This window comes from Sphaeramia orbicularis, chromosome 14 (genome assembly GCF_902148855.1).
Source record: "Sphaeramia orbicularis chromosome 14, fSphaOr1.1, whole genome shotgun sequence".
NCBI lineage: Eukaryota > Metazoa > Chordata > Actinopteri > Kurtiformes > Apogonidae > Sphaeramia > Sphaeramia orbicularis.
The window spans coordinates 31,767,229-31,793,274 of record NC_043970.1 but is presented as its reverse complement, the minus strand read 5'-3'; the positions used below and the strand labels follow the sequence as shown (position 1 = coordinate 31,793,274).

The 26,046-nt window shown below is 39.3% G+C and overlaps 1 protein-coding gene across 1 annotated transcript in view; it reads right to left on the bottom strand.

Moving 5' to 3' along the window:
* The window catches only part of dchs1b (dachsous cadherin-related 1b), a 106,343-nt gene that overhangs the window by 15,262 nt on the left and 65,035 nt on the right, over positions 1–26,046 (bottom strand). The window contains exons 5-12 of the mRNA XM_030154634.1: positions 10,994–11,185; positions 9,005–9,236; positions 8,676–8,912; positions 6,802–7,860; positions 5,578–5,765; positions 4,899–4,995; positions 4,641–4,798; positions 312–752 (exon numbers count right to left, since the gene is read on the bottom strand). Of these exons, the coding sequence (XP_030010494.1) occupies positions 312–752; positions 4,641–4,798; positions 4,899–4,995; positions 5,578–5,765; positions 6,802–7,860; positions 8,676–8,912; positions 9,005–9,236; positions 10,994–11,185 (2,604 nt within the window). The remainder of the gene's footprint in view (positions 1–311; positions 753–4,640; positions 4,799–4,898; positions 4,996–5,577; positions 5,766–6,801; positions 7,861–8,675; positions 8,913–9,004; positions 9,237–10,993; positions 11,186–26,046) is intronic.

Sequence of the window (26,046 nt, the reverse complement as noted above, 5' to 3'; positions counted from 1 at the left end):
TGAAGTTTGACATGAAGCTCATTAAAAAATTGTTATTTAATAAGAAAATGACAATAATTAATAAGAAATCACACTTCATTGGAACAGTTTTGGTTGTGTTGTAAACTTCATTGACTTCTAAAGCAGATTACATGGTAAATACAGATGTAAATGTGATTTACAAAACCACTTTTCAACTTCTGTAATTCAAGGCTTTCTTAATAATACCTAAAACTTCCTGAAAACAGACAAAATGAAAGACTAATAAAAAAAATATGACTGTAATCCACATAGTCTCATTATAAGTACATGAGTACAGAGGGAATGCAGACCTGATCCACTGCCTGGAAGGTGTACACAGAGGCCCCTGGCTCTATGTTCTCTTGGATCACTATAGTAACAGGATCCTCTGTGAACTGCGGTACATGGTCATTGTTGTCCTGCACGTTGATATCCAGCTGCACCAGGTGACTGCTGGGAAATGCCTGGGAGAAGTCGGACACTTCGATTTGCAGGGTATACCTGGATCCCTTCTCATAGTCCAGTTCACGCACCAGGTACACGTCACCCTTTAAACGATCCACCATAAAGGTACCGTCTCGGTCCGTCCCCCCGACCACCAGATAGGTCACCTGGCCGTCCAGTAAAGCAGAGTCATGCTGATCGTGTGGGCGAACTGAGCCGATGACGGATCCTGGAGCTGCCCCTTCAACAGTGTTTAGTGTCATGGAAAGCACGTTGGGTTTAGGGTTTGACCTGGATGAGCTGAGAACCTGACGAAAAGAAAGAAAATGAGTAGGACGAGTAGTCTTTTTAACCCTATAACGCCAAATGTATCATATATGCTACATGAGTTTTGAAACCCTCTACATGATCAGTGTGATTTTTTTTTTCTTGAAAAACCTGATGTATACAATTAGACACATACAATACATGGATAATCCACCAGGGGGGAGGAATTCGTTCACCAGAGGCCTTTCCAGTGACACTACAAGATTGTCATTAATGAGGAAAGAGGCAGAACTTTGCCAATGTTGAAAAGGAATTACCAATTTGTTAGACATGTTTGTGTTATATTATCTTTTCATTTGTTCAAAAATAATAATATTTGAGCATTGAGACCTGATGTATCAGATATGATACAAAATTGGAACTCATACATGGAAATTGATATTTGAAAAAAAAAATTTTGACTGTTCAGAAGGACCAATAAAGACTCCAATTTAAAAGAACTGGAATTTTCTGTTCATGATTTAATGGTTCAGGCTTTACAGGGTTAAAATCTCAGCATCAAGTCCAGATCAAGAGGCTGATTATCAGTCCTGATATTCAGAATTTACTTGTTTTTACGCAATATCTGATAAAATAAATAAACTAAAAATGTGTTATTGTGTTGTGCTAACGATTTGGGACTACTAATTCATACTACATTCATGGTATTACTAGTTTTATCTGTCTATTTTTATTTTTAATCAGTTCTAAACACTGTTGGTGTCCATGATTACTGAAATAGACAGCTAAATTTAAGTGCATTAGGACAACTCAGAAAAAATATAACCCATAAAAGTCAATCAATCAATCAATAACAAATAGACAGTGAACATGTTTTGGAACATCTCACAGCAGAACTCAGCTCTGTACTGTATGGACTGTACTTACTGGATCTGATTTCCTTTGGTATTCTGCAGACAAAGCTATATGTCTCTCACTCCAGCCCATCCCTAAACATAGCCTTGGGCTGTAGTCTGTTTCTGTTTTGTTGTTATTACTATAAGAACCCTTAGAGGCATTCTCATTGTGCATGAAGCCATTATGCACATCCCTTCCAGTAAATATCTTGACACTGCAGCAGTCTGGCTTCAAGATGAGAGTCAGGGTTTGTGACCTCTGACAAAATAATGATGGGTGTGATGGAAAAGGAAAATTGTAAATATTGCAGTTCAAGTAACATAGAGCAATAAGTGCAACCTCCACATGCTGCAGTCAGGTCGGATGGGAAACGAATGCACGCAACGGCGCTATCGCCACTCTAAGCAACGGCCTCGTTTGATATTGTTCTAAGACAGATCAAAAAGCGCTGAAGACAGCACACACAAGCAGATTTTAACAAGCTCTGGTTTCATCATCGACGAATCCATAGCCACCCCATCTCTTACATTCTGTCGCAAAGATCTGTTACAATTAGCTGCGTGTTCCTGCTGGCTTTATAGAACATGAACAGCAACTATAAATCATGTAAAAGAAGGAAGTTATTAAGATAATGAGCATATTTTATATATAGCTTCACCCCCTGACTCGATAGTGCACAGAGCACCATTAAAGAGAGACTGTATTTAATGTACAGTATGTTCAGCTGAAATACACACAGCCATAAACTGAGGGGTCAATGACTCCCATAAAACACACACCCACTGATGATTGGGCTCAGTTGTTTAGACACCCGCTGCTGTTCGACCTTGAATAATAAAACCAAGTATGTCACAAAATTGTACTTATATTAACAAGTGTCATCGTATTCGCCTGAAACGACAGACCCATTTGTATTCTGATTACTGATTATTTATCTCCTTTTCAAGCAAGTTAACATGTGGTGTACAATGGTATCCCCTGTGTCCAATTTTAAACACAGCTATGTGAAATGTTATCTCAAAATCATTACAGTGAAATGTTACCTCATGAATGTGCTTGACTGTGCTGTTACATCGCGTGCGTCTACGTGCATGTATGTATTACAGCTTGCTACCGTATTGTGGTGTATTCCCTTTCTCTTTATGTGATTTGATGCAGCTGGCTCTCATCAAAACGCATCTGGGAGTATTTGATTCCAAGGTGCCTGTTTCCCCTCTGTCTAATCTCAGTGTTGCACAAGCAGGGTGCAGGCAAATTTTAAGGCAAGCACACCCATTGTAATTAGCATCCTTTTCCTTTTTAAAATCACATCACATAAAAACACTGAGCTCCGAGCTCCACAGTCAAAGCAAACCACCACCCTCCTCTGACTAAAGACCTCAACTGGACCTTTTTTTTTCCCACTGTTACTTTTTTTCTAATCCCTGATATTGTACGTTGATATGCAGGGTTAACCCTCATGCAGAAGGTCCTGAAAAATAACTCAGTCCAGACCAGCTCCCTCCTGCAGCTCAGGGTTTCTCACCTTGGGTTTTGGTTACCCCACTAACCTCTGGAGCAGGAAACACACACTAGATTGGGTTGATGCTTTTGTTTGTACAGGCACAGATTTAGTTTCTCCGCTTCTTTTTTTTTTTTTTTTACCTCCTTTTCCAATTCCTCTGACAGTTATACTGCTCACTATGTGCACAGTTTGAGGAAATTACTCGCAGCAAGGAATGCAAATGGACTGAGGTAATGGTAGTTGAAGTACTTTAATGTTTGTAACCAGAATGGCTTTTGCGTCCAATTACCTAATGCAGTAAAAATATAAATAAGAAGATTGTGTGTGTACGTAGTATGTTTTGCTGAAATGAATTACAGGAACATAACTTGAGGTGGAATTAGAGCTGCTCAAATACCCACACATATTGAGCATCTACGTGTTAATATATGAAACAGACACACTGCAAAAATCTAAATCTTACAAAGTGTGTTTTTCTCATTTCTAGTCAAAATATCCCTTCACACTTAAAATAAGACCTAATCGCCTAAAGAGTAACTTTTCAGTGAAATATAAGAACTTATTTTTAGACAACAGATCCTGAAAATCTCTATTTCAAGAAATCTTACCAAGATAATTTTCACTTGTTCCATTCGCAGATTTTTTTTTTTTGCTTAATTCAAGATTTTTTTTTACTTAATTCAAGACTTTTTTGCTTAATTCAAGCAAAAAAAATGGAAAATTGAAACACTTTGGATGTGAAACAGAAATGGGAAAAAGAACCAGGAATGTGTGTGTCTCAGAGGATCTGTCTCAATGTCTGGAGAACCCAACAGTCAACCACTTCTTCAAGAACATGGAGGCAACATTGCTGGAAAAATATAATTTTTTCATAAGACCTAAAATTACAGCTAAATATGTATTCAGAGTTCAACCTTGTTGGAGAGAATGTGGAGATGGCAATGTAAATCATGCAAATGTCTTTTGGTTATGTCCGAAACTTGCATAATTCTGGGATAATGTATATTCAACAATTGTTATGATATTGGGTTGTTTTGGATGTATTATTGGTAATAATGTAAGAAAAAAAATATAGATATTTGTTTAAAATACTATTAGCACCCTGTAAAAAGGTTATTACCAAAAAATGGTGCAGATTAGAACCACCTAAAACTACCGACTGGATACAAACTGTGAAAGGAATATTTGAGATGGAGATTCTGACCCATAGATTGAGGACTCAAGAAGAACAGTGTCATGATAAGGGGAAGAAATGGATAATTTTCATTTCATCGTCACATTACTAAAAACAATTGGTAGTCACAAAGGTTTATTATGGTCAATGTATCCCAAATGTCTCTTATGTTTGTTTTGTTTTGTAATGTACAGAAATCAAACACTAAAAATAAAGTTAAAAAAAAAAGAAAAGATACACTTTAGGTGATTATGTCTTATTTTAAGTGTGATGAGATATTTTAACTAGAAAAGAGAAAAATACACTTGGTAAGATTTAGATTTTTGCAGTGCAGAATATACACATCCTATTTACCTGGATCCGCAGCTGGCAGGTGGAGCTCAGACCTGGTGTGCCGTGGTCTGCAGCCGTCACAGTAAAAGTGTACTCAGCCCGCTCTGCCCATCTCAGAGGTGAGGCGGTTCTCAACTCACCACTGGTCGGGTTCAGAGAAAAACGCTCTGCTCTGGCACCTAAAGACCATGACAAATGTATCAAAGTCAGCTTAGGAATAATATACAGCGAGAAGATGAAACACTAAATTACAGATGTAGACTGATTTGTAGAGATTACCTGATAAAGAGTAGAAGATTGTGCCATTTTCTCCCTCATCTGGGTCTTTAGCTGTTAATGTCTCTATGACTGTTCCTGATGGAAGCCCCTCCATAACCTACAATGAAAAGGAATAGCATTGTACTTCTATTTTTTGCACAGTACTATATAATACTCTTCTCTTTGTCACCTGATTGAGCATACATATAACCTAACCTTATAATAAAGAAGGAAGCAGAGAATCTTCAGAAACAGCTTTAACAATATGAATTATTCAGAAAATATTTGCTGTAAAATTAAAGTCTATCAAAAGGGTCACTGCTGGGGTCGTATGAAATCCTTTTTCAATCATCATCGACCCACAGCCAAAGGAATAATCACTCTCATTTAATGTTTTGTTTATTATATTCATTATATTATTTTACCTGCTCTTCTTAACTATGTTTTTTCCCAGTCTGGTCTAGTACCATGTAATCATTACAATTATCCCATGTTTTTTCAGTCTGTTTACAATGATATAAGCTAGTATAAAAACATTTTAACTTTGAAAGAAAGTTGCAAAAATAAACTAGTGGGCACATATTTTTCTATCTACTTACAGAATATATATGGAAAGATTCTGGCTCCTGAACTCCTTTCACACATGCATTTCATTTTAACTTTAACAGGGGTATCTAATATTCCTTTATTCTTTTATTACCTGTAGCAGCAGCTCCCTGTCTGGTCTGGCATGAGTAAAAGTGGGGGCGTGGTCATTTTCATCGAGCACAGTGATATGAGCGGTGCCGGTCGCACTGCGAGGGGGCGTGCCTCCATCCTGTACGACAACAACCAGCTGATAGCTTGACTGCTGCTCTCTGTCCAAGGCAAGACGAGTGCTGATCTCACCTAAACACAAAGAGGAGTACAAACAGATGTGATGGCCTTAGCTTGTGATAACCGCAATGGTCAGAGCGGGATTACCATGTAACTGTAAATATACAAACAGTAAATTACTAATTTGTCAAGGGAAATTGTGCAGGTATTAGTGCTGGTTATTAAGTAGCATCCTCTATATGTACTGATGACTTGTCTGTTTATGGGAGCTCTTAAAGATAGAAAGCACAATTATCACAAATATGTTTTTAATGTAAGACTTAGTACACAGCAAAAAAAAGGGTGTCTAAAACAAGATAAAAACACTAAATCTGAGGAAAAAGGTACTCAAAACAAGTGAAATATCTGTCCATGCAGCAAGATTTCACTTGACAAGATTTATTGAATTAAGATTAAGTCTGGAAATAAGCATATTTAGAGATGTATTTTATTATTATTATTTTTTCTAACTCCTCTTGTCCAGCATCATAACAGCAGACTGGTGGTCTGGCTGCATTGTTGTGCTGAACAAATTTGCTTTACCAAGCGGAACTTCATAAAGTATATGAGGCTCCCCTTGATAGTCCACTGTCTTTATTTTGGGTTTTGTTGAACCACATTTTGACCTGATAAGAAGGGCAGATGTATGAACACTTAAAATAAGAAATTAATACTTAAAAGAAGATAAACGATCTAACACTTCTAAATCTACGTTTTTTTTTTTTATTATTATTATTTTGGTAAGAACCACATTATTTGCAGTGTAGTGGTTGATATTGTTGAGTAACATGAGACCAAGAGAGTGAAATGTGTTTAGAGACAAAGTAATTTATCAAAAGTTTTCAGATTCTATTATGTTTTAGTGTTATTACAGGTGACATGATACCATTTTCATCAAATTTTAACATTACTAAAACATCTGATATATAATAAACAAGATACAAGTGAACTAAATGTATAACATAGGCTTAGTCATTTTTCTTTTTTGATTTGAATGTGGAAATGTTACATTTTAGCTTTAAATATAACATTGTTGCGTTTCAATCCTGGTAACAAAGTTTATCTTTACCTGTTTGTGAATTGATCTGGAAGTGTCTGTCGGTGTGCAGCAGCCTGTAGGTGAGCCGAGCATTCAGTCCTGCGTCTCTGTCTGTCGCAGACACTCGACCAAAGCCTGTTCCTGGCAACAGGTTCTCTCTGACAGCCAGGAACACCCTCTCTTGGCTCAGTCGGGGGAAATTGTCATTCTCATCGGTCACTGTTACCCTCACTGTTGCGCTGCCAGTCCGCCCCACCCCGCCCAGGCCCGAGGTGGCCAGGACAGTCAGTAGGTACATGTCTTTGACTTCACGATCCAGAGAACTACGAACAAAAAGCCAACCGCTATCAGGCATGATGCCAAACCCAGCAGCATCACCGTCTGGTCTGAGGCGGTAGGAAATAGAAGAGGCGGAAGATGATGATGAGCTTCCACCATTCCCAGACGCCTCCCTGTTGAGTGCTCTAACCTGAAGAAAACGTGTGTTAAGAGGTGTGTTTTCCCGGAGCTCCACACGGTAGGTCAGGGTGTCAAAATGAGGGCCTTGTGCATCCTGTGCTTGGATGTGGACCACAAGAGTGAATGTGGAGCTAAGCTGAGGTGCCCCGCCATCTTTGGCAACCACCTGAAGGTCATAGCGAGGGACACTTTCATATGACAGGCTGCCAATCAGACGTACCTCCCCACTCCCACGGTCAACACCAAATGTCCGCTGACCGCTGCTGCCTGCAGCTCCAGCAGACACCAGGTCAAAGCTGAGCTGACCGTTATGACCGGAGTCTTTGTCAGAGGCCTGAATGCGGTAGATGACAGCTCCCATTTTGGTGATCTCAGGTAAAAGAAGGGACTCTGATGAGGATGGGAAGAATGTGGGAGCATTGTCATTGACGTCTGAAATGGTAATGCGTACTCGACTGGTTCCATATGCTGGAGGAGAGCCGGTGCGAGCCTGGATCTCCAAGTCAAGGCTAGAGCAGATCTCATGGTCCAGAGAAAGAGCAGTGCGAATGGTGCCAGTAGCACTGTCCACCATGAAGTAACCATCTGGGTCTCCAGAGGAGATGGAGTAGGAAATCTCCTTAGCACCACCTTGTTAAAGCACAGAGACAGACAGTAACATTAACAAAGAAGGGTAACAAGTTTACTAAGTTTATTATCTGTGGATTATATATTTTCTATTTCATTATTCACTATAAAATGTAGAACAGGTGACCTCTGGCCTTCTCCATGTTTCAACGCAAGTTCAAGACTACATCATTTTTCCTTTGACCTACTTCTGTAAACATTTCAGCACGAAAATGGCTGGAAAAATGCATTAATTCTGTACAGAACCATCGATTATGCTTTCTTCATAGGTAAGTGCACATATATCTAACATACAAATTTACACAACACACTAATATACATTTTTGGTGGACAGGGATGAGGTGTGTTTACATCACGGTGGTAATGCAGCACTGGAAACACTCAAAGTGGGTGAGGGGACAGGTTCATGGGAAGCTTTGCACAGTCACACAGACATAGATAAGTGTGCTTCTGCCCACTACACCAGTGGAGTACATCTTATTCTTGACTTCCACTCAGAATTACAGCCTTTCCAAATTCATTTCACCATCATTAATCCTAAGAGGAAATGAAAGTCTATCCACAGTGAAAATAATCTATGGTGAAGCTGTTGATGGATGTGATTTGTTAATGCAGTGTATGCTCATTTTGCCTGCATATTTGCACTACTGCTAGAGTGAGAAGTAAAAAATTATACACTTTACAGCCCATTAGTGCATTTCTGTCCTGCTCCTTGTCAGAAAGATGAGAACAGGTAGGTCAGATAAAAAAGAAACCTGCCTGAGTGATCACATAAGACTAGAACAAAGTAAAAAATCTTGTGATTACAGTGCCCTTACCTGTCCTGATGGAAGCACGGACCACTCCCACAGCTGTCCCCCTGAGGACATCCTCCGACACAGTGAAGAAGTAATGTGCCTGTTCAAAGACGGGAGACGCCACTGAACCCGCCACGACGCTCACGTTCACTCTGGCATTGACCGGCGCTGTCAGGCCTCCGCCATCCTCAGCCGATATCACCATGGAGATTACAGTGTTGGCTTTGCCATGAAGTGAACGCGATAGAGAGATCACACCTGCAGCAGAACAAAGACGACCAGCGAAGACAAATTAAGCTATATTCTTTGTCTGGAAAAAGAAGCCAAAATATATACAGTCGAACACACACCTGTGTCCTTGTTGAGGGTGAAGAAAGCGGAGCCTCCTCCTGGTACCGTGCGATAGGTCACCCTACCATTCTGCCCTGAATCAGGGTCATTGGCTGTTACCTTGACAACAGAGGTTCCCGGGGCACTATGGGTGCTGAGACTGACCGTGTAGAGGACAGGATAAAAGGTGGGTCGATTGTCATTAATGTCCACCACTAAGACCCTTACACGAGCCACTGAGCTGAGACCACCCTGAAAAAACAAACAAACATTTAAACATGTAATTGCATTTGAGTCTAGACTTTTTATTTTGAGAACACACGTTTCATTATGGTACATTCCCCCTTCTTCCACAGTTTTTACCCCGCAGACAAACACTGAATTTTCTTTATTCCTCTGTGAAAAATGACAGCCCAGGACTTTCATGTTATGAAAGTGTGGCAATAGATTTATGTCACACTGTAAAGACGCAGCAGCTGTAAGAGGAGACAGAAAGATGACTTCTGTGCTGAAGAGCCGGTCTATCGTCTTATACATTTGTCAGTGAGGAGAAGAGTTTGTGCTCATTACTTTGTATTTGTGGGTTCAGTTTTACGAGACCGTTAAATACTGGCATAGTCGAGACGGAGGGAACAGACACCAGCTGGGACCAACTGGGAATGTGATGCGGGTGGGAAGGAAGATGCAAGGCGTGGGTTAGGTGCTAAATTATACAACTAAATTCAATATTTATCTGAACAGAGACAGACAAACCCAAAAAACATTTAATAAGTAATAACATATTCTGATTTTTTAACGATACAGCACAGCTCAAGAGAGTGGTGAAGTTTTACAGCACCATGAGCGCAGGTCTAAAGCCTCTTTGTCATGATTCACTGATGCGTCTAGTGCATATGATTCTGTTGGGAACATAAACAAATGTTCCACTGTGCTCAAATGCCATCACTTATGCCAGGATTAACTCAAATAAACCTAAAAACTAATTAAAATCAACACTTACATTTTAATTTTTTTTCACTGTTCCCTCTCCCTACATTCTCTCTCTGCGTGTCCTGATTGCTTTGCCATGCTGTTCCTGTTTTTCTTGGTTTCCTTAACACACTCAAAAAAAAGCTCAGGATGCTGTTTTCTTTAAACATGTCTTGAGCTTCTCTTTGATGAGATTTATTGAAGTGCAGCTGCACAGATCTTTAATTTGCCTTCAACCTAGAGGCCTTGAGCTTTGATCACATGAAGCATCATACACTCAGCAGGTAATGTGTTGGTCACGGAGCAACACAAATCAGCTGGAATATGCCTCCATGAGGCTAAGAAATACCACCTAGCCTCATTTTGGTTCCCTTTAAATCTCTGATGCATTTATAATTAATCAAACTTGGATCATAAAGATAATACAGAAGGGTAAAAATATTAACCCATAAAGACCCAGTGCTGCTTTTGTGGCAGTTCCCAAATGATTTTTTCTCTATTTTTACCCTTTCTTACATGATATATTACCATTGATTCTAATATTATGCTCTGTATTTTGCATTTTCAAGTGAAAATCAGGTATTTTTCTATATTTAATGTACTGATTATGCAGATGTTTATTAAAGTTCAGATTCAAGTTTAGGGTTGTTATATGCAAAACAGAGAAAACTGAAGAAAAATATAACTTTTTATGCAAAATACATTGTTAACTAAACATAAAACAAGTGTCTTCAACCACTGTCATTTATCAAACTCCATGGGTTTTACTGGTGAATCAATGTTGTAGAAGATGACCGTGTTTCCACGTTCACTACGGAGACTCTGAACATCCAAATGGGTGATCTGATGATCATGAAAAGATAAACTGCATTTTACACCAATTATTTACATGTATTGATTGGTTTAGTGGGTCAACAGGAGTTAAAATTTTATATCACTCAATGATTTTGGTCGCCGGTGGATGTTTGGGTCTTTATGGGTTAAAACAGTTATTCCTCCTGCTGCATGGAAAATCACAGAGAACAGTAAAAGTTTCTTACTCCATCTGTTGCAGTGACAGTCAGGTCAAAGTGGTCCAATCCGTCATCCCGGTCCAGAGTTGTGCTGGTGCAAAGTTGTCCAGTTTCCTTGTCGATGGTGAAGTGTGTTGGCACCACTCCTCCAGCAGAGCTAGAGCCCAGGGTGTAGGAAATGGCACCAAAGGAACCGCGATCCTCATCTGTGGCTGACACCTGAGGGAAAAGGACATGAGGTGAGACGACGATGGTCCAGTGGTGCCCAACGGCCCGTGAGATGCGAGGGTTTCAAAAAGCATCACACCAGTGCACCCAGCAGGTCACGAAATCTGCATGAAGCAAAACTTACATGTGTCACAAATGTTATATACGAGCGAAGAGCCTTTCTGTTATCGCAATAATATCCCAATATACAGTCACCACACCGAGCCATACATCTGCACTTGTCCAAATATCACACACCATAGCACGAGTTGTTATGATTTCCAGAGTACTATAAAAACTGAGCATCTGTGAGAGTAATTCATTTTTATAGATTACAGATATACTGTATGTAAGAAAACATGAAGAGACCATCTCTGTGGTTGAAAACCTGGTCGAAAGACACGTGGTGCTGCGGAACCAAGGTTATGGTGGGAAAAACAGACATTAAAAGGAAGACAATGAAGATAAGCATGATGAAGGACAGCACAGTGAGGAGATATGCTGACAGAGGCATATAGGAGTCAGTTACTGTGCACCATTGTTCTTTATGGTCTTTTTATTACTGGCTGTGGAAACTGCATACACCTCTATACCAGTGTGTATGCTGCGAAGTGACTATCTCTGTATGTCTGCACAAATTTACACCAGTTGGGATGTTTATAAATTTCTCCCATGGCTCATGCAAGCATAAAAACTAAAAGCAATTACATCACAACAGACTGAGGCAAAAAAGCTTTTAGAAATACCTCCCTAACTTGTTGGAGTAATTTATAGAAGAACTGTAAAACTATCAGAACTGAAATTGTTTTAGACCTTGTACCTGTGTCATCCTGGATGTATTTTTTTTTTTTTTTTTTCATGTAAGTTGACATTACATGCTTCGTTGACCAGGTCACATTTGATTAGACCTGTACAATATATTGTTTGAGCATTGTCATCGCAGTGTACGTGTGCGCAAGAGTCACATCGCAGGTCCTGCAAAGTAGGAGGCAAATGAACTCAACATGTTCTCATCTAATTTCAACCTGGGTACCTGACAAACACTACGCACAGTGATCGGCCAATCACAAGCGTTCTTAATCATTTTGCCGAAGCAGACCACGCCCCTGCACATGGAGTGAGTCGCTGGTAACAACACTGAAAAATGAGCAACAAACAAGAGAAAATCACTGAAAATGAAGACTCGGTGCCAAAAAGAAAGCAACGTCACTCATTTGGAATTAATTCAGCTACAAGAAGGATGCTATTAAAACATGTGTTCTGTGTCGACAGTGTCTTGCACCTGTTGCCACATCGAGAAGAAACAACTTATTTGTTTGACCTTTGACGTCGGAACCACACAGCTATTATATCCTCCTGAGTATTTTTCATATCGCAATATATATCGCAGGGTTAAAAAAAATTTAAATGTCAGTTTTTTCCAATATCGTGCAGCCCTACATTTGCTAATAAAAGACTCCAGTCTCACTTGATTAAATAAAGGATAATAATTGAAAAGGTAGGTTTGTGTAATTAATGTAAACACTTTACATCAGAAGATCAGGTGACTTTTAATGAAAAACTGGTTGTCAGCTGGTATTTGAGCAAAGTACAGATAAATACATCATGTTGGAGCTTGAACAAACACCTCACCTTTCTACAGAAGACTTCAAAATGTTTACCTCTTAAGACGTGCAGCAGAGCTTCATCTGTTTCTTGTCTCATCTACCTGCTATCCTTCTTTATAATACACAAAAATATACACCATGTGAAGAAGCGAGAAAGTCTATTAAAATTTTGGTATTAAGGGTAATTACCAGTCTAGCTTTCAAAAACTGAAGAGGAAAAAGGCCATTTTTGTTATGTCTGTGCATGTCATCATAGACATCCGCCGCTGACTTTCCTTCCATCCAGACTGACACGTGTCCTCAACATTACATTTACGCCATCACTACATCACAGACGGAAACTCTATAATACTGGCTCTCACCGATGCTCCTATAGGATATGAAAACATTAGAATATTAGAAGTGCTCCTTAAGGGTTTTGAGTCACCGTTTCCATGGCTACACGATCCTACCTTACCTCTTCCTTTGGTCACTGTTTACAACTGGGGATTTTAGATCATGGCTGGGACTTCCTATAGAGTACAGTGTTGAGACTAGTGTAATCTTTGGGATCTAAGCTCATGTCTGGGTGTTCCTCATATCTCTGTCAGGGATGGATTAACCACCTGTGGTGATGAGAACTGTACAAATGTGTGCAGACTCACACACAGTCACTCGCACATGTGATGGCCCCGTCCTTCTCACTAAATCTAATTAAAGCGGTTTAAACCCTTATGACCGCCCACCTGGTCAGAGGGTGACTTCATCGCCACCTCTATCTATGTCCCACAACATCTGCAGATCTTATACAAAGACAAAGCCAGAGCAACCATGACTGTGTTTTTATGGTTTATATGCAATGCAGGAGTTGGATGAGTTGGACATGAAAATATCTGGAGATGCTCTTTGAAAAGAGACCTGGCTGAAAAAAGGAGTTGTGGTAAAACTGGGAACAAGAGCAGGACACTGACTCTTTATACACCCTAAAATTTAAAAACCTTCAGCAGTTTAGTATGGATTCTTCATGCTTAGGGAAAAGTATACAAAACAAACACAAATTTACACTATGAAAAAGTCTATGCAAGCACACTTTTATGGAAACCTGGAGAGCAATAAAATTAAAGATGGATGATTTGGGACTTTCCGCTGCAACTATACATGTAGCAGTTGTGTTTTGTGGTTCTGGACTTAAAAAAAACTCAAGCAGAATACAATAAAAAGTGCAGCAGGACAAAACAGAGACTGCAGTAACAATCTGAAACATGCAACTTAAGATAATCATACATAAGGATCAACTCTGTCATCAATATAGTTTCCTCCTGTCGGTCCATCTGACAGCATCAATGTGTGCTTTACATCATAAACCCAAGAAATCTGGATGAAAAAGTCCTGACTCCTTCCTGTTCCAATTCATTGCTGTAACCTGCATTTACACTGCTTATGTCAGCATTAAGAGTCCAAGAGCCGATAAGGTAATCTAGTAAACACACACAAGTTACATGTCTTCTTAAATCAAGACATTTCTTGGTAGGCCAGACAAGAGAGTTTGCCAGGGAGGAATTCCTCCCACGCCGGAGCCGGTTTTCTGATCCATGACCAGCCAGCCAGCCTCGGCTCTGCACCCCCATTCCTCATCATACTCTCCAGAGGTATCCCGCAGTGATAAACATACATCTACATAGCAACACAAACACATACAGCCGTCCATACCTTTCAACATGTAAATCTCTCCTATGGTTCAGTATATGCTCAATGAGAACACGTCTCCATGATATTTGTGGTTACAATGTCACATGGATCTTCCACACACACATATATAGTTTTTTTGGATGTGGGAGTTTTGTCTGTGGTCTGGTTGTTAAAACGAGTGTGTGTTTTTAAAAGAAAGGTCAAAAGTTTGTTTGCTGAAACTTCTCAGTGTGAGTTGGAGATTTATTTTTTATTTTTTTCTTATAAAAAACAATAGTAGTGCATTTGCAAGTTGATTTTCATACATTACTGGCAGCAAGTGAAAATAATAAGTGTCTAGGTAGAAGTAAATAACAGTAAAGTTTGGAAAATGGTCTGCTGTAATGTTAACAATACACAATTTGTAGTTAATGAGCTAAAACTTGCAAAACCACCGGTGTAGAGGTTTTATGTTGAAATTTTCCCACCTCATGTCAAAAACTGCATCGTGAAGCCAAGGTGATAAAAACATGGCGAACATAATAGCCAAGATTGCAAAAATGACCAATCTTATGATTTGATTTATTTCCAAAAGAAAATTCTCCAGTTTGTTAACACATTTGTAGGCTAAGTCACTGCAGTCAAAAATGATGTTATCCAATTTTATAGCTTTTTATTAGCGTGTATGGACTTTTTACGGGTCATGTTCTTATGATAAGGATTACTGACCTGCACGACGATGCATTGGCAGCTGATTATCATTCCTCAGTGCATTATCTGAGTTACCAGCTGTGTAGTCTCATTTCCAACTTTGAAGATATGTACTTTTGCCTTTTACAGCTTTATCAATGGTAAAATCATCAGGAACTCCCATCAAAACACAAGCTCAGTTTAAAATGCACTGCTTTAGTTAAAACATCTGCCCACCATCTGATCTTGTAACAACTTAATGAATCCGGCATGAATTTAGTTTGAATTTTCCTACACTTACGCATAGTGTTAATCATCAACCAGATAGAATATATTCATTGAAAGACCTAGAAACCTCACACAGCACACGTCAGCCCCGTAAGAACTATGTGAAAAACATTCAAGTAGAGCGTGCCGAGTATCAAATTCAGCCAGGACTCAGGCCTGGAGCTTTTTGTCCATAGAGAGCCATTCATTCCTGGCTGGGACAGAAGAGCAGCGATCACTCACTGGAGCCTTAGCAAAGATCCAGACCTCATCACTCATTCCCCTCACTCTTCCTTGTAGCCTCTCTCTTTCAGCCTCTGTGTTTTTCTACCTTTCTACTTAGCCTGTTTCATATGCTCCCACTCATTCTTAATCTAAATATACATAACTGGATAGCTCTCCTAGGGATCACGAACATCTCAGACAGACACTTCACACTTTTCTATCTGCTGCTGAACACTCAAACATTTTCCAGATTGGTCTTTCAGTTGTATTTTATGCTGCAGAAAAAGGCTGGTCTGGGATGCCATGTGGAGTAAATAGTGGTATCTAATGACTAATATGTTATCAAACTTCTAATGAGACTAGATGTATTTGTTTCTACTGCTTTACTGGCTTCGCCTTCTCTGAAGCTACTTTTTACATCTTTGCCTTTTTAATCATACAGTTCCAGTAAATTTGCTCCCTTATCCCTATCTGTACTACATCTCCTCCACTTAATTCTCAAGTTCTCCAGATGTGGGTGCTGGTCCAAATGGATCCTGCTGTCCTGCACAGTGTGTCTCTGTAAAACATCAGTTCATTTTAGAGGGAGTCTGGACTTGGCTTTTCAGCCCCAGCTGGTTGGCCCTGGACTTTTATAGTTTCACATGAAAAAAAAGGGAGATAGGATAGAAAAGGAGAAGGAGATTCTATGAGCTTCTATAGAAAATCCTGTAAAACACCAAGATATATATAATTTTCTCCTCTACTGACTGGTACCTGGTCTGAAAGTCCATAAAGCAATCATCATCTCCAGAGCAATATAAACCAAGAAAAGGTCTAATATTAAAGTAAAGGTTGCAAATGTAGCTTTGTAACCTTTGCAGCTGCCGGGATTTAGAAAGTGAAGCCACTGTGTACGTGTCAAAATCTGCAGTAAAGTGAACGTCCACCTGGGGGGCTGGCTCCACAGCAAAGTCAGTCTCTCTAAAAGACCATGCAAATATAGACCATGTTCCAGCACAAATAAACCTGTTTACAGGATGGAACAAAGAATAGTTTTGGTCTCGAGTCCATTCCTGCTTTGATTATCCAAAACCAAAAACTTGTACATAATTAAGTGGCTCCTGTGATTGACAGGTGAGATCCATCAGTGTTTCTTTACCCTCTAATGCTTTATTAGCATTAGCATGGCTGCCAAGTCACACATTCAGAGTTTTTATACTGATTAACATCTATTTTTCTCTCTGACAGGCAGCTCTGTTGTAATTGTATTTAAGGACTTACATTAACACTGTCTGGATCCGAGGGCCGGCAGCCTTCATCCCCCTAAGCGCAGACTGTATGTTTACAATAGCTTGCATAAGTTAGCTACATTAGCTGACGTTAGCATTATTACATATTGAATTATATGGTCTGTCAGCTAGCTTGCTAATTTGTGTGATTATATATTCCACTACTTCAGCATCACTGCTATCAGACACATCTGAATGTCTTACCATCTGTTACACAGCAAAAATCAAAATCTTACCAAGTGTTGGGCGCTTGCGCACGCAGCGACCGGCAGTGAGCGAAAGCTTACTGCAAACAAATCTACCCACAGGTACAAATAAAGTCAACTTGAACTTGAACTTGAATTTTCTCATTTCTAGTCAAAATATCTCATCGCACTTAAAATAAGACATAATCACCTAAAGAGTAACTTGTAAGTGAGATATAAGAACTTATTTTTAGACAATAGATCTTGAAAATCTTATTTCAAGAAAACTTACCAAGATAATTTTCACTTGTTCCGTTGGTGGATTTTTTTTTTTTTTAGCTTAAGTCTATCTATCTATCTATCTATCTATCTATCTATCTATCTATCTATCTATCTATCTATCTATCTATCTATCTATCTATCTATCTATCTATCTATAATTGTTTTATTTATTTTTTTGCTTAATTCAAGCAAAAAAAAAAAAAAATCTGCCAATAGAACAAGTGAAAATGATCTTGGGATGAGATATTTTGACTAGAAATGAGAAAAATACACTTCATAACATTTTGATTTTTGCAGTGTAGGTAACTTAACTGACTTTATTGTACTTATTCTACAATGTTAGCAATATGGTCTGTGTTTTCACTATGTTCCAGTTTCATCTCTCGCTCTTCTTCAACTCCACTGTTTTCTACAAATCCAATACGGTGACGGTCACATCTTTAGCTGTCAAACGTACAGTTCACAAATCGATGGGAAATATCACAGAGGGTTTGTCCACTATTTATATACAGTATAATACAAACCAAAGGAAACACAACTGTTAGCCTACTCTCCTTATATTGCTATAGAAATGACACAAAACAATCAGGTAAAAGATCAATTAAAAGTCTGAATTATTTGTGTTGTTTACTTTGTTTTAGCATCCCTCTACAGAATCATCATTTCAGTCACTTTAAACTGATTTTTTTTTTTTTTCAAGAAAGATAAACTTCGTGACATGATTATATCTAAGCTATTTTACAAGGTAAAATTCCAGTAAACCACCTGAAATGTTCTTGAAAAACCCTAATTAGACAGGAAAACTAAACCAATGATGAAGAATGTTTAGTGTGTGTTTTTTGGATTTGCCTTCATTTTTTTAATGAGACCTCTGCAATTAACTTGGCAAAAACAATGTAGAACAGGAATGATGGTTGAAACTATGCAAATAAGACCCGAGCTGTAATAAACCAAAATTATCTTTTTAAAACAGCAGCAGCAATGACCATAAAAGAACATGATGGACCTGAAATTTGGCGTTATGACCTGCAGCTTGAGAAAAGAATGCATCTTTATAGGGTTGCAAACTAGCTGGAGTTATTTACAACAAACTGAAATAGGAGTATGTACTTAAAGGATATAACTAGTGTCAGAGTGTCACAGACCACTAAAACAATCATTTAACTTAGTTTCTCTTTCTCCACTGACACATTCCTTTGCTCTCTTGTGAGCTACATTCCTCACGTTAGGCATTCTCAAATCTCCAAATCAATTTCTGCCTCCCTGTTGTCAATGAGTTGAGGCACTATGGATGCAATTAAGATATATGGCAGGGAAGTTAAGAAGGGAAAGGAGGGTGGGAGAGGGAAGGCTGGGGGGTTTGGCAGAGGAACAAAAGGCCAGACTAATGATAACATGAGACCTTGAAATGAGTACGAGAAGGACCAAGACTTCATCTCGCCTCTCGTTCAATCTCCGTTCCTCCCTTGACCTCCCCTTTCTTTTCCAACGTCTCCCCTCTTTTCTGTCCTCTCACTCGCTCGCTCTTTCAGCACCCTATTACAGCAAGCGCTTTTTGTCTTTCATGTGGAGTTCACGGCTGGAAATGATTAGGAACATCAAACCACTAAAGGGAGGAGAAGGGGAGGGAGGCGAAAGAGACGAAGCAAGGAGACTGACTTCTATATTTGGAAGAAAGAATGCTAATATTATTAATGAACTTAATAAGAGATGATAGCCACCAAAACTCTGCCTTTCTGTTTTTGTCTCCCACAAATGTGCATACTTTTGCACCCCCCCCCCCCACACACACACACACACACTCTCTCTCTCATGCACAGCAGGGCACATTTGTAGATGTTCCACTCTCAAAGCTAAACAGTAAACTATGCCGTAGAGTTACAGCTTTTGCCAGCAGGGTTTAACATGCGGACATGTGTTGTGTGTTAGGAAGTGTATCTTCAGGCTACATCTCATGTTGAAGGACACAAGGACTGGTTTTACCCATGTTGGTTTAACAACATGCTGTAAGTCCCAGTACCCGCTTACACTTGAGGATCATCAACAAACACAAATGATGGACCTCTGGAATCTGATACTCTAAATAAGGGCAAGTTGTTTCACCATTTCAACAGCAGCAAGTTCACAAGAGCAGCTGTTGCTGAAATTAGCGTTAAGTTCCTATTACCTTGTAAGGCAATCGAGATGAAAAAAACAAGTGTGTAAGAAGTCGAATGCAGTCAAGGTTGAGTCACGGGGAATAAAGATCAAGGTAAAGATTTGTGGACCATTTTCCCAAGACAAACATAAGATAGGTAGAGATATTCAAAGGACATTAAAGACCAAAAAAAAAAAAAAAAGGGATGTTCCAGGAGCCATGAACATGTCTGTGATTCGACTCCATTCCTCATCTTTGTCTACCTTTGTTTCCTGTACTGTCATCTGTTAAACAAATGTGCAAAAAATGCCCACGTACAATTCAGTACAAGAACATACCAGTGTCAGATCAATGTTTTTATGTTAATTTGGATTTAAAACATATAAAGTGAATAGAAAATCACTGTAGTGTAATGTAAACTGTACTAGAAACCATCTATTAGTATGTATACTGTGGATAGAGAATGCACTATTGTCTGAAAAACAGGTAGAGAAAGAAGAGAAGGGGCATTTGCCATGAATGGAGGTTAAAAGTAAGGTCAGAGGGAGATAAAAAGCTAGTTACAGGGATGGACAGAGGGATTGAGAAGCACAATGGGGGATGACATCACCTTACTGGACTCTGAAGAGTGATAAGAGCTGCTGGGGATTTTGGTGTAGCGATCCTATCTTGTGCAAAGCCCTGCAATGTGGCAACTCTTAACCCGGGTGTGCAGTTGAGTGCGTGCTTGTCTACTGTATGTGTGCATCACTGCCACCTCCTCGTTTTTTTTTTTTTTTTTGTGAGTCCTGTGGGCCCTGACTGACAGCTGGCCTAATCAGGAAAGAAATCAGCCCTATATTTTACTTACTGTTAAATATTTATAGCTGTTTAAACCCTGTCTGCCTGTGTCTGCATCCGTGGCTCACTGTGGCCAGTGCAGCAGCTGCAAGCAACAGATCTGCATATCTGTGAAATACCAGGCGTTTTATTGTCTCGATCTGCTAACAGGGAAGCTAATGAGGAGCTTTAGGGTAGGTGTGAAAGTTGAAGGGTGAATGCCCATGTTCACCTCCCACAGAGACAGACAGAAACTGGCCCTGAATGTTCACTCAGTGGATATGACACATAAAAAAAAAAACATTATTGTGTTAGTCCAACTAAAACTGGACTTTAAGAGTACATGTAACCAACTGAAATTGAAGTTTTACCAGTCGGACTAACAAACCAAAATAATGCGATTGAAAGTAAATCTATGCCTGCATGTATACAGACCAATCTGACTAAAATTGAAAGAGGTGTTCTGCCCCACATCCTGGCCTGGAAGTGTAACATCAGGCATCTCAACTGCACAAAAAGTAGAGCAGACAGAAAGTAAGCTATGTACAAATTTGCAACATTGTTTATATTTGTGCCAGTTTACCTCTGGATTGTTCATTTGCTTTTATAATAATGATAATAATGGATTGGATTTTTATAGTACTTTTCTAGCACTGAAAGGGCCTTACACTGAATCCATTATTCATCACCATCATTGGTGGTGGTAAACTACATCTGTGGCCACAGCTGCCCTGGGGCACACTGACAGAAATATGGCTGCCAATCCACACCAATGGCCTCTCTGACCACCAACAAACATTCATACACATTCATACACCAGTGTGGGCAACACTAGAGGCACGGTGGGTTAAATGTCTTGCCCAAGGACACAACAGCACATGACTGGGATGGAGTAGGATTCAAACCACCAACCCTCTGGTAACTGGATGGCCTGCTCTGTCTCCTGAGGAACAGCTGTCAGAAAAACCATGTTCTCAGTTCACTATTGACTATTGTGGTCTGTGAAGGTGACTGTTAAGAAGCTGAAAGAGCCTATATTGCCACCTATCAGAGGTGATTGGTTTGAGACAGCAAGGGAAGCTGAACTTCCCCTAATATTTCAGGAAATGAATGGGCAGAATTACACTGTCATTTATAGTAAAATTGCACCAGCATGCACTTAATTTTATGGCTATGTCGTTCTGGTTAGCTGTATATCGTTTACTTTCAGAAGCGAATTCCCCGATACACTTTGGTATCAGTAGCCTATACTGCTGAATTCCCCATTGACGCTCGATGTCTATGAGGCAGCACCGAGTAGTTTTTTCACTGCAGGGAAGCATATGGTGGTCATTGGCTAAATGCATAAAATTATTCCACTCAAAACCCTCCTATGGACGTTCAGCATCTCTGGGGGTGAATGGGTCAGTAGGCGAGCCAGAATGCTGGACTTTGGACGTTGGATTGGATGAACTGTTTGAAAGAGTAGGTATTGGTCCAAAAGGCTGAACTTTGGACTGACAGTGATGTACTGGAGCATGTTGGAGCTAAGTCCCATGTCAAGTGGCGTGACTACATCAGCTGAAGAGAAAAAGGGTTAAGTCATACACCTGTAAGTGTGTGTTGCTGTGGTTTTATGGTGTAGATGAAGCATAACAGCCTCAATTTAGCATTCCTTTTATTTTTAATTGCTTTGCTATAATACAACAAGTTTTATAATGGAGCCGTACGATGAGCTTCCTCTGTTTTAAAGACCAGCATCCGCCACTGCCACTTATTGTAGCAGAAGCAGCACGGTTTCAGCAGTAAACTGATTACACACCCATGCATGTAGACAGGGACAAAAACAATAGTCCAAATGAACAGCTTAGTTGAGCTGTAGTAGCTCACACTGACTGTTGAAGTTACCTGAACTAGTTTGTGTTTTTATTCACCACAGTCACCAAGATCAAGTGCAGCTCAGCAGCATAGCAGTTTTTCTCACTTGTTTGAGAATGATTCAGGAAACCACCAGAAAACCCTTGTAAGTGATCCTTGGTCAGCAATCAAATGCAGACATTTGTGGGCTTAATGAGGCTTAACACTATTATATGTTTAATGAGTTCTGTTTTCTGTATTCTGAAAATGAACACAATGAAAAGCTGAAACAAAAATGCACAGCAAAAATTCTTTTTGAGGCCCTCATCTCTGATTTATGTACAGTGTTCTATAATAGAAGTGAGTGGTGATTATCACGTATTGTCCTCCAGTTATAATTCAGCTCCAGAGATGAAGGGAAAACAATAATTAAGAAGTAAGAGAGTACAAAGACGAACTACAGTTGGACTGCTGTCTGAGCTGTTGTGTTTTTGGATGAATGAGAGGATGAATGATTGAGAGAGAGAGCGGTCCACGGTTGCCTTGGGAACACACACCACTTTGGGTAATTTCTGCTCCTATAACTAGCTTAAACAGCAGTATATGTTTGTGCGTCTCTCTGCTTCACGACATCTCCTCGAATGGGTGCAGACATCTGTGTGCGTATATATAAATTTTGGGCATTTTGGTGGTTTATCCAATAAAAACATGACAAAGACCGAGAGCGCAAGTGGAATCTGTTTTGTTTTTTCCTCCTCTCCTCCCAAGGGGTTTGACTGGGACACCACAGGATTTTATGCTTTCTTTGACCAGCGTGTGGGACTTTCAGACAACTGTTAATAGTATATCATTGAAAGCGGGCGCTTGGAATTTAAGGGTTCGGATCTTGTTGACGGTTATTGTTCCTAATTTGTATTTTATGTTCAGAGCAAGTCTGGAAGAAAAGACAGTGAGAGGGAGAGATACTGGAGCAAAAATGATTCACTCAAACACTGACTCTCTGGGGCATTTTTCAGCTTGTGGGTTTGGTAAATTGACAAATGCTGTGTTATGACACCCAATCTGTGTGTGTCAGTGTGTTATTTGGTCAGGCGAAGTGAGCAGGTCTATGATATGTATTGATTAGTTCATCTGTGAGAGCAAAGAGCATGTAAAATAGAATATCAATATGGCTGAAAAACCTGTTTTGAAGACAGCTGCTGAAGGAATGAACTTCAGTTTTTTTTCTACATAGCTAAAATATGATGAAAAGGACTATGTGATCAACAAGACTTCAAGAGAAAAAATATGAGTGTGAATATTTGAACTTGCTGGTAGTAAATTTAGGTACGCACAGCTGAAAATTCCAGCCTTTATCTTTATGTTTAGTTGGTGAGTGAATTCGTCCTGATAATGCTGATGTTTTACAGTCTTAAAATAAACATTATTAGCACAGTCATTATATTAGTCTGAGATGTTTAGACCAACTTTTCTTATCTGGAGCCAAAAGAACAAATTGTGTCTTCTTAATACTTTGGTTCAAGCTGATACACAAATAGAGATACATACAAAACTGGTAAACATAAAAGGATTAGGCTTATCTCTGCTGGCTGCTCAGCTCTGGTCCACAAACCTTAAATAGTGTGTCTAAACCACTACATCCCTACGTCTATTTAGTCATGCTTCCTGGATGTGATCCCTGAGGCCACGGGGACGGCGTCTCTGCGGTCAATCACTGTGTCAATGGTGACCTCTAACACCAAGGCCCAAATGTATTATGTCTAGAGTCCAGACAAATAATGGTACCTTTTGGTTGAGATGGTGCACTATATGGACAAACATTCTGGAAAACATCACACCTACAGTTTGTAGGGTTTCCAATTCATGTTCATTTGAAATATACTCATGATAAAAAAAAAAAAAAAATGCTCATGTCAGTTGTCAATAATTCTCATGATAAATGTCAAATCAATATTTCTATTAAGCTTACTGACTGGGTTTCTCTCCTGAGTGAGAGTTGAGGAAACCAGATGGCTTTTTATGGGTTAAAATGATTAATTATTGTCAGAGCATGACTAATGTGACTAAATTTGGAGGTAGAACATTTAAAACAATTATGGTGATATAAAAGAACTCAATAAATTATAAATTATAAATACATTTATAATTGTAGATGTCACTACAAGCAAAATCAACCCCAAAAATGAAATAAAAACATTTATTTCAATAATACTTATTGTAAGATTCAGATTGTTTTATGAAATTTGTCAGTATTGCAACAAAGTACCCTGTAAGTAATGAAATACATGAATACAACTCAATATTTTGTGCATATAGTGTGGAACATGTCTAGCTATCACAGTGGTTTCAGTATTTTAAATGTCTACAAAGAGTTAAATATTACTTCAGCAAAAAGTACAATAGTGTATATTATTGTGTCTAAAAGTATGAAGCATAGACAGTTAACATCAAACATGTTCACTTAAAATGCATCTCAACATTTTGTGGCAAGTAAATCATATCCAAGAAAAATATTAGTTAAAAGCATTACATTGGTTTGAACTGTTGGTCTAAACATTTTGTCATTCTGATTGAAAAGTGAAATAGAAGCCAAAGCCACTTGGATTTTTCTAAATGTATCAATTGCTTGTGGCCGGTGGTCCTCATGCAAACATGGCACTAAACTCCAAAAACCATTTGTCACATCCACAATGGTTCCTTGTGTGTTACACCTACGGCACAGCCACAGTCAGGGCATTGTTGTGTGGTGCCAGATGGAAGCCTTTAGCTCAAAGACTTATTACATTATTTATCTATTACTATCTCTGCCCAGGGGCAAAGAATACAATAAATCTTGCCAAACTTGAGTTAAAGGATTCTACACTGACATGTTTCCAATTCAAACTAAATCATGGGTGTATAAAGTAAATCTGATTGGAACAAAGTCCCCCCACTGTGGAATAGCAGACTTTTTTTCAAGTTGAAGCCTGATTTTCTTCATGTAAACATTTATGTTTCAGTGTCATTTTATTTCTCAATCTGTAAACCAACATGGGACTATGTGGGAGGTTCACACTAATAAGACGGAGTGTGTTTATCATTACAAGTAAGCCAGGGTTTATTGAAGACAGACTAAATCACCTTTTTCAGCCCTGCAGAAATTGTTTTTCAGAGAGCAAAACTCCTCTGATGGCATTAGTTTCAAGGATAAAAGTCTTTACAAACTGCATCTATGCGCGTGGGTCTGTGCATGTGTGTGGCATGTGTGCATGTGTGTGTGTATGATTAAATCACTGTCAGTCTTAAGGGTCAAAGGTGAGTTCAACTTCCAGCTGGGCCTCTCTTTCCTTGACCCCTGGAGAGCAGTTCAAGTGTGTGCATTTGTGTGTGTAACAGGTCACTGATGATGGAGAATAAATGAAACAATGACAAAGAGGGAATACCACCTGTTATCTTTGTGCATGTTTTGACCTTTTGTACTCAGGAACAAATTTGTGTAACGTGTGCACAAAGAGAAAAGAGAAATGATGAAAGAGATTCGTGATCACAAACCAGTTTGATCAACCTGACCATCGACGCGCCTCTTAGGTTTGCTTGATTTTGAAAAACAGCAGATGAGCACACCAAAAGGATTCAGTGAGTGTTTTCTTTTCCGTGTTGTCTGTTTCTGCTTTAACACCTGAATCCCTGCTCCACATCTGTAGTTTCTCCATGTCATTTCCTTACCTTGTTCTTCCTGAGGTCAGGCTGTTTGCGACCTCCACTTCAGGGAGGTGATAATAATAAACGAAAGCAGGAGCACCCCCTGAGCTTTGAGCTTACATCTGGAGTTGGGTTACGCTAATAGTTGTTGACTTAAGAGAGGCATAACAGCTTTATACTGTAGGATATGTGCTCTTTTATGCAACTGCATATTTATGAAGTAAAT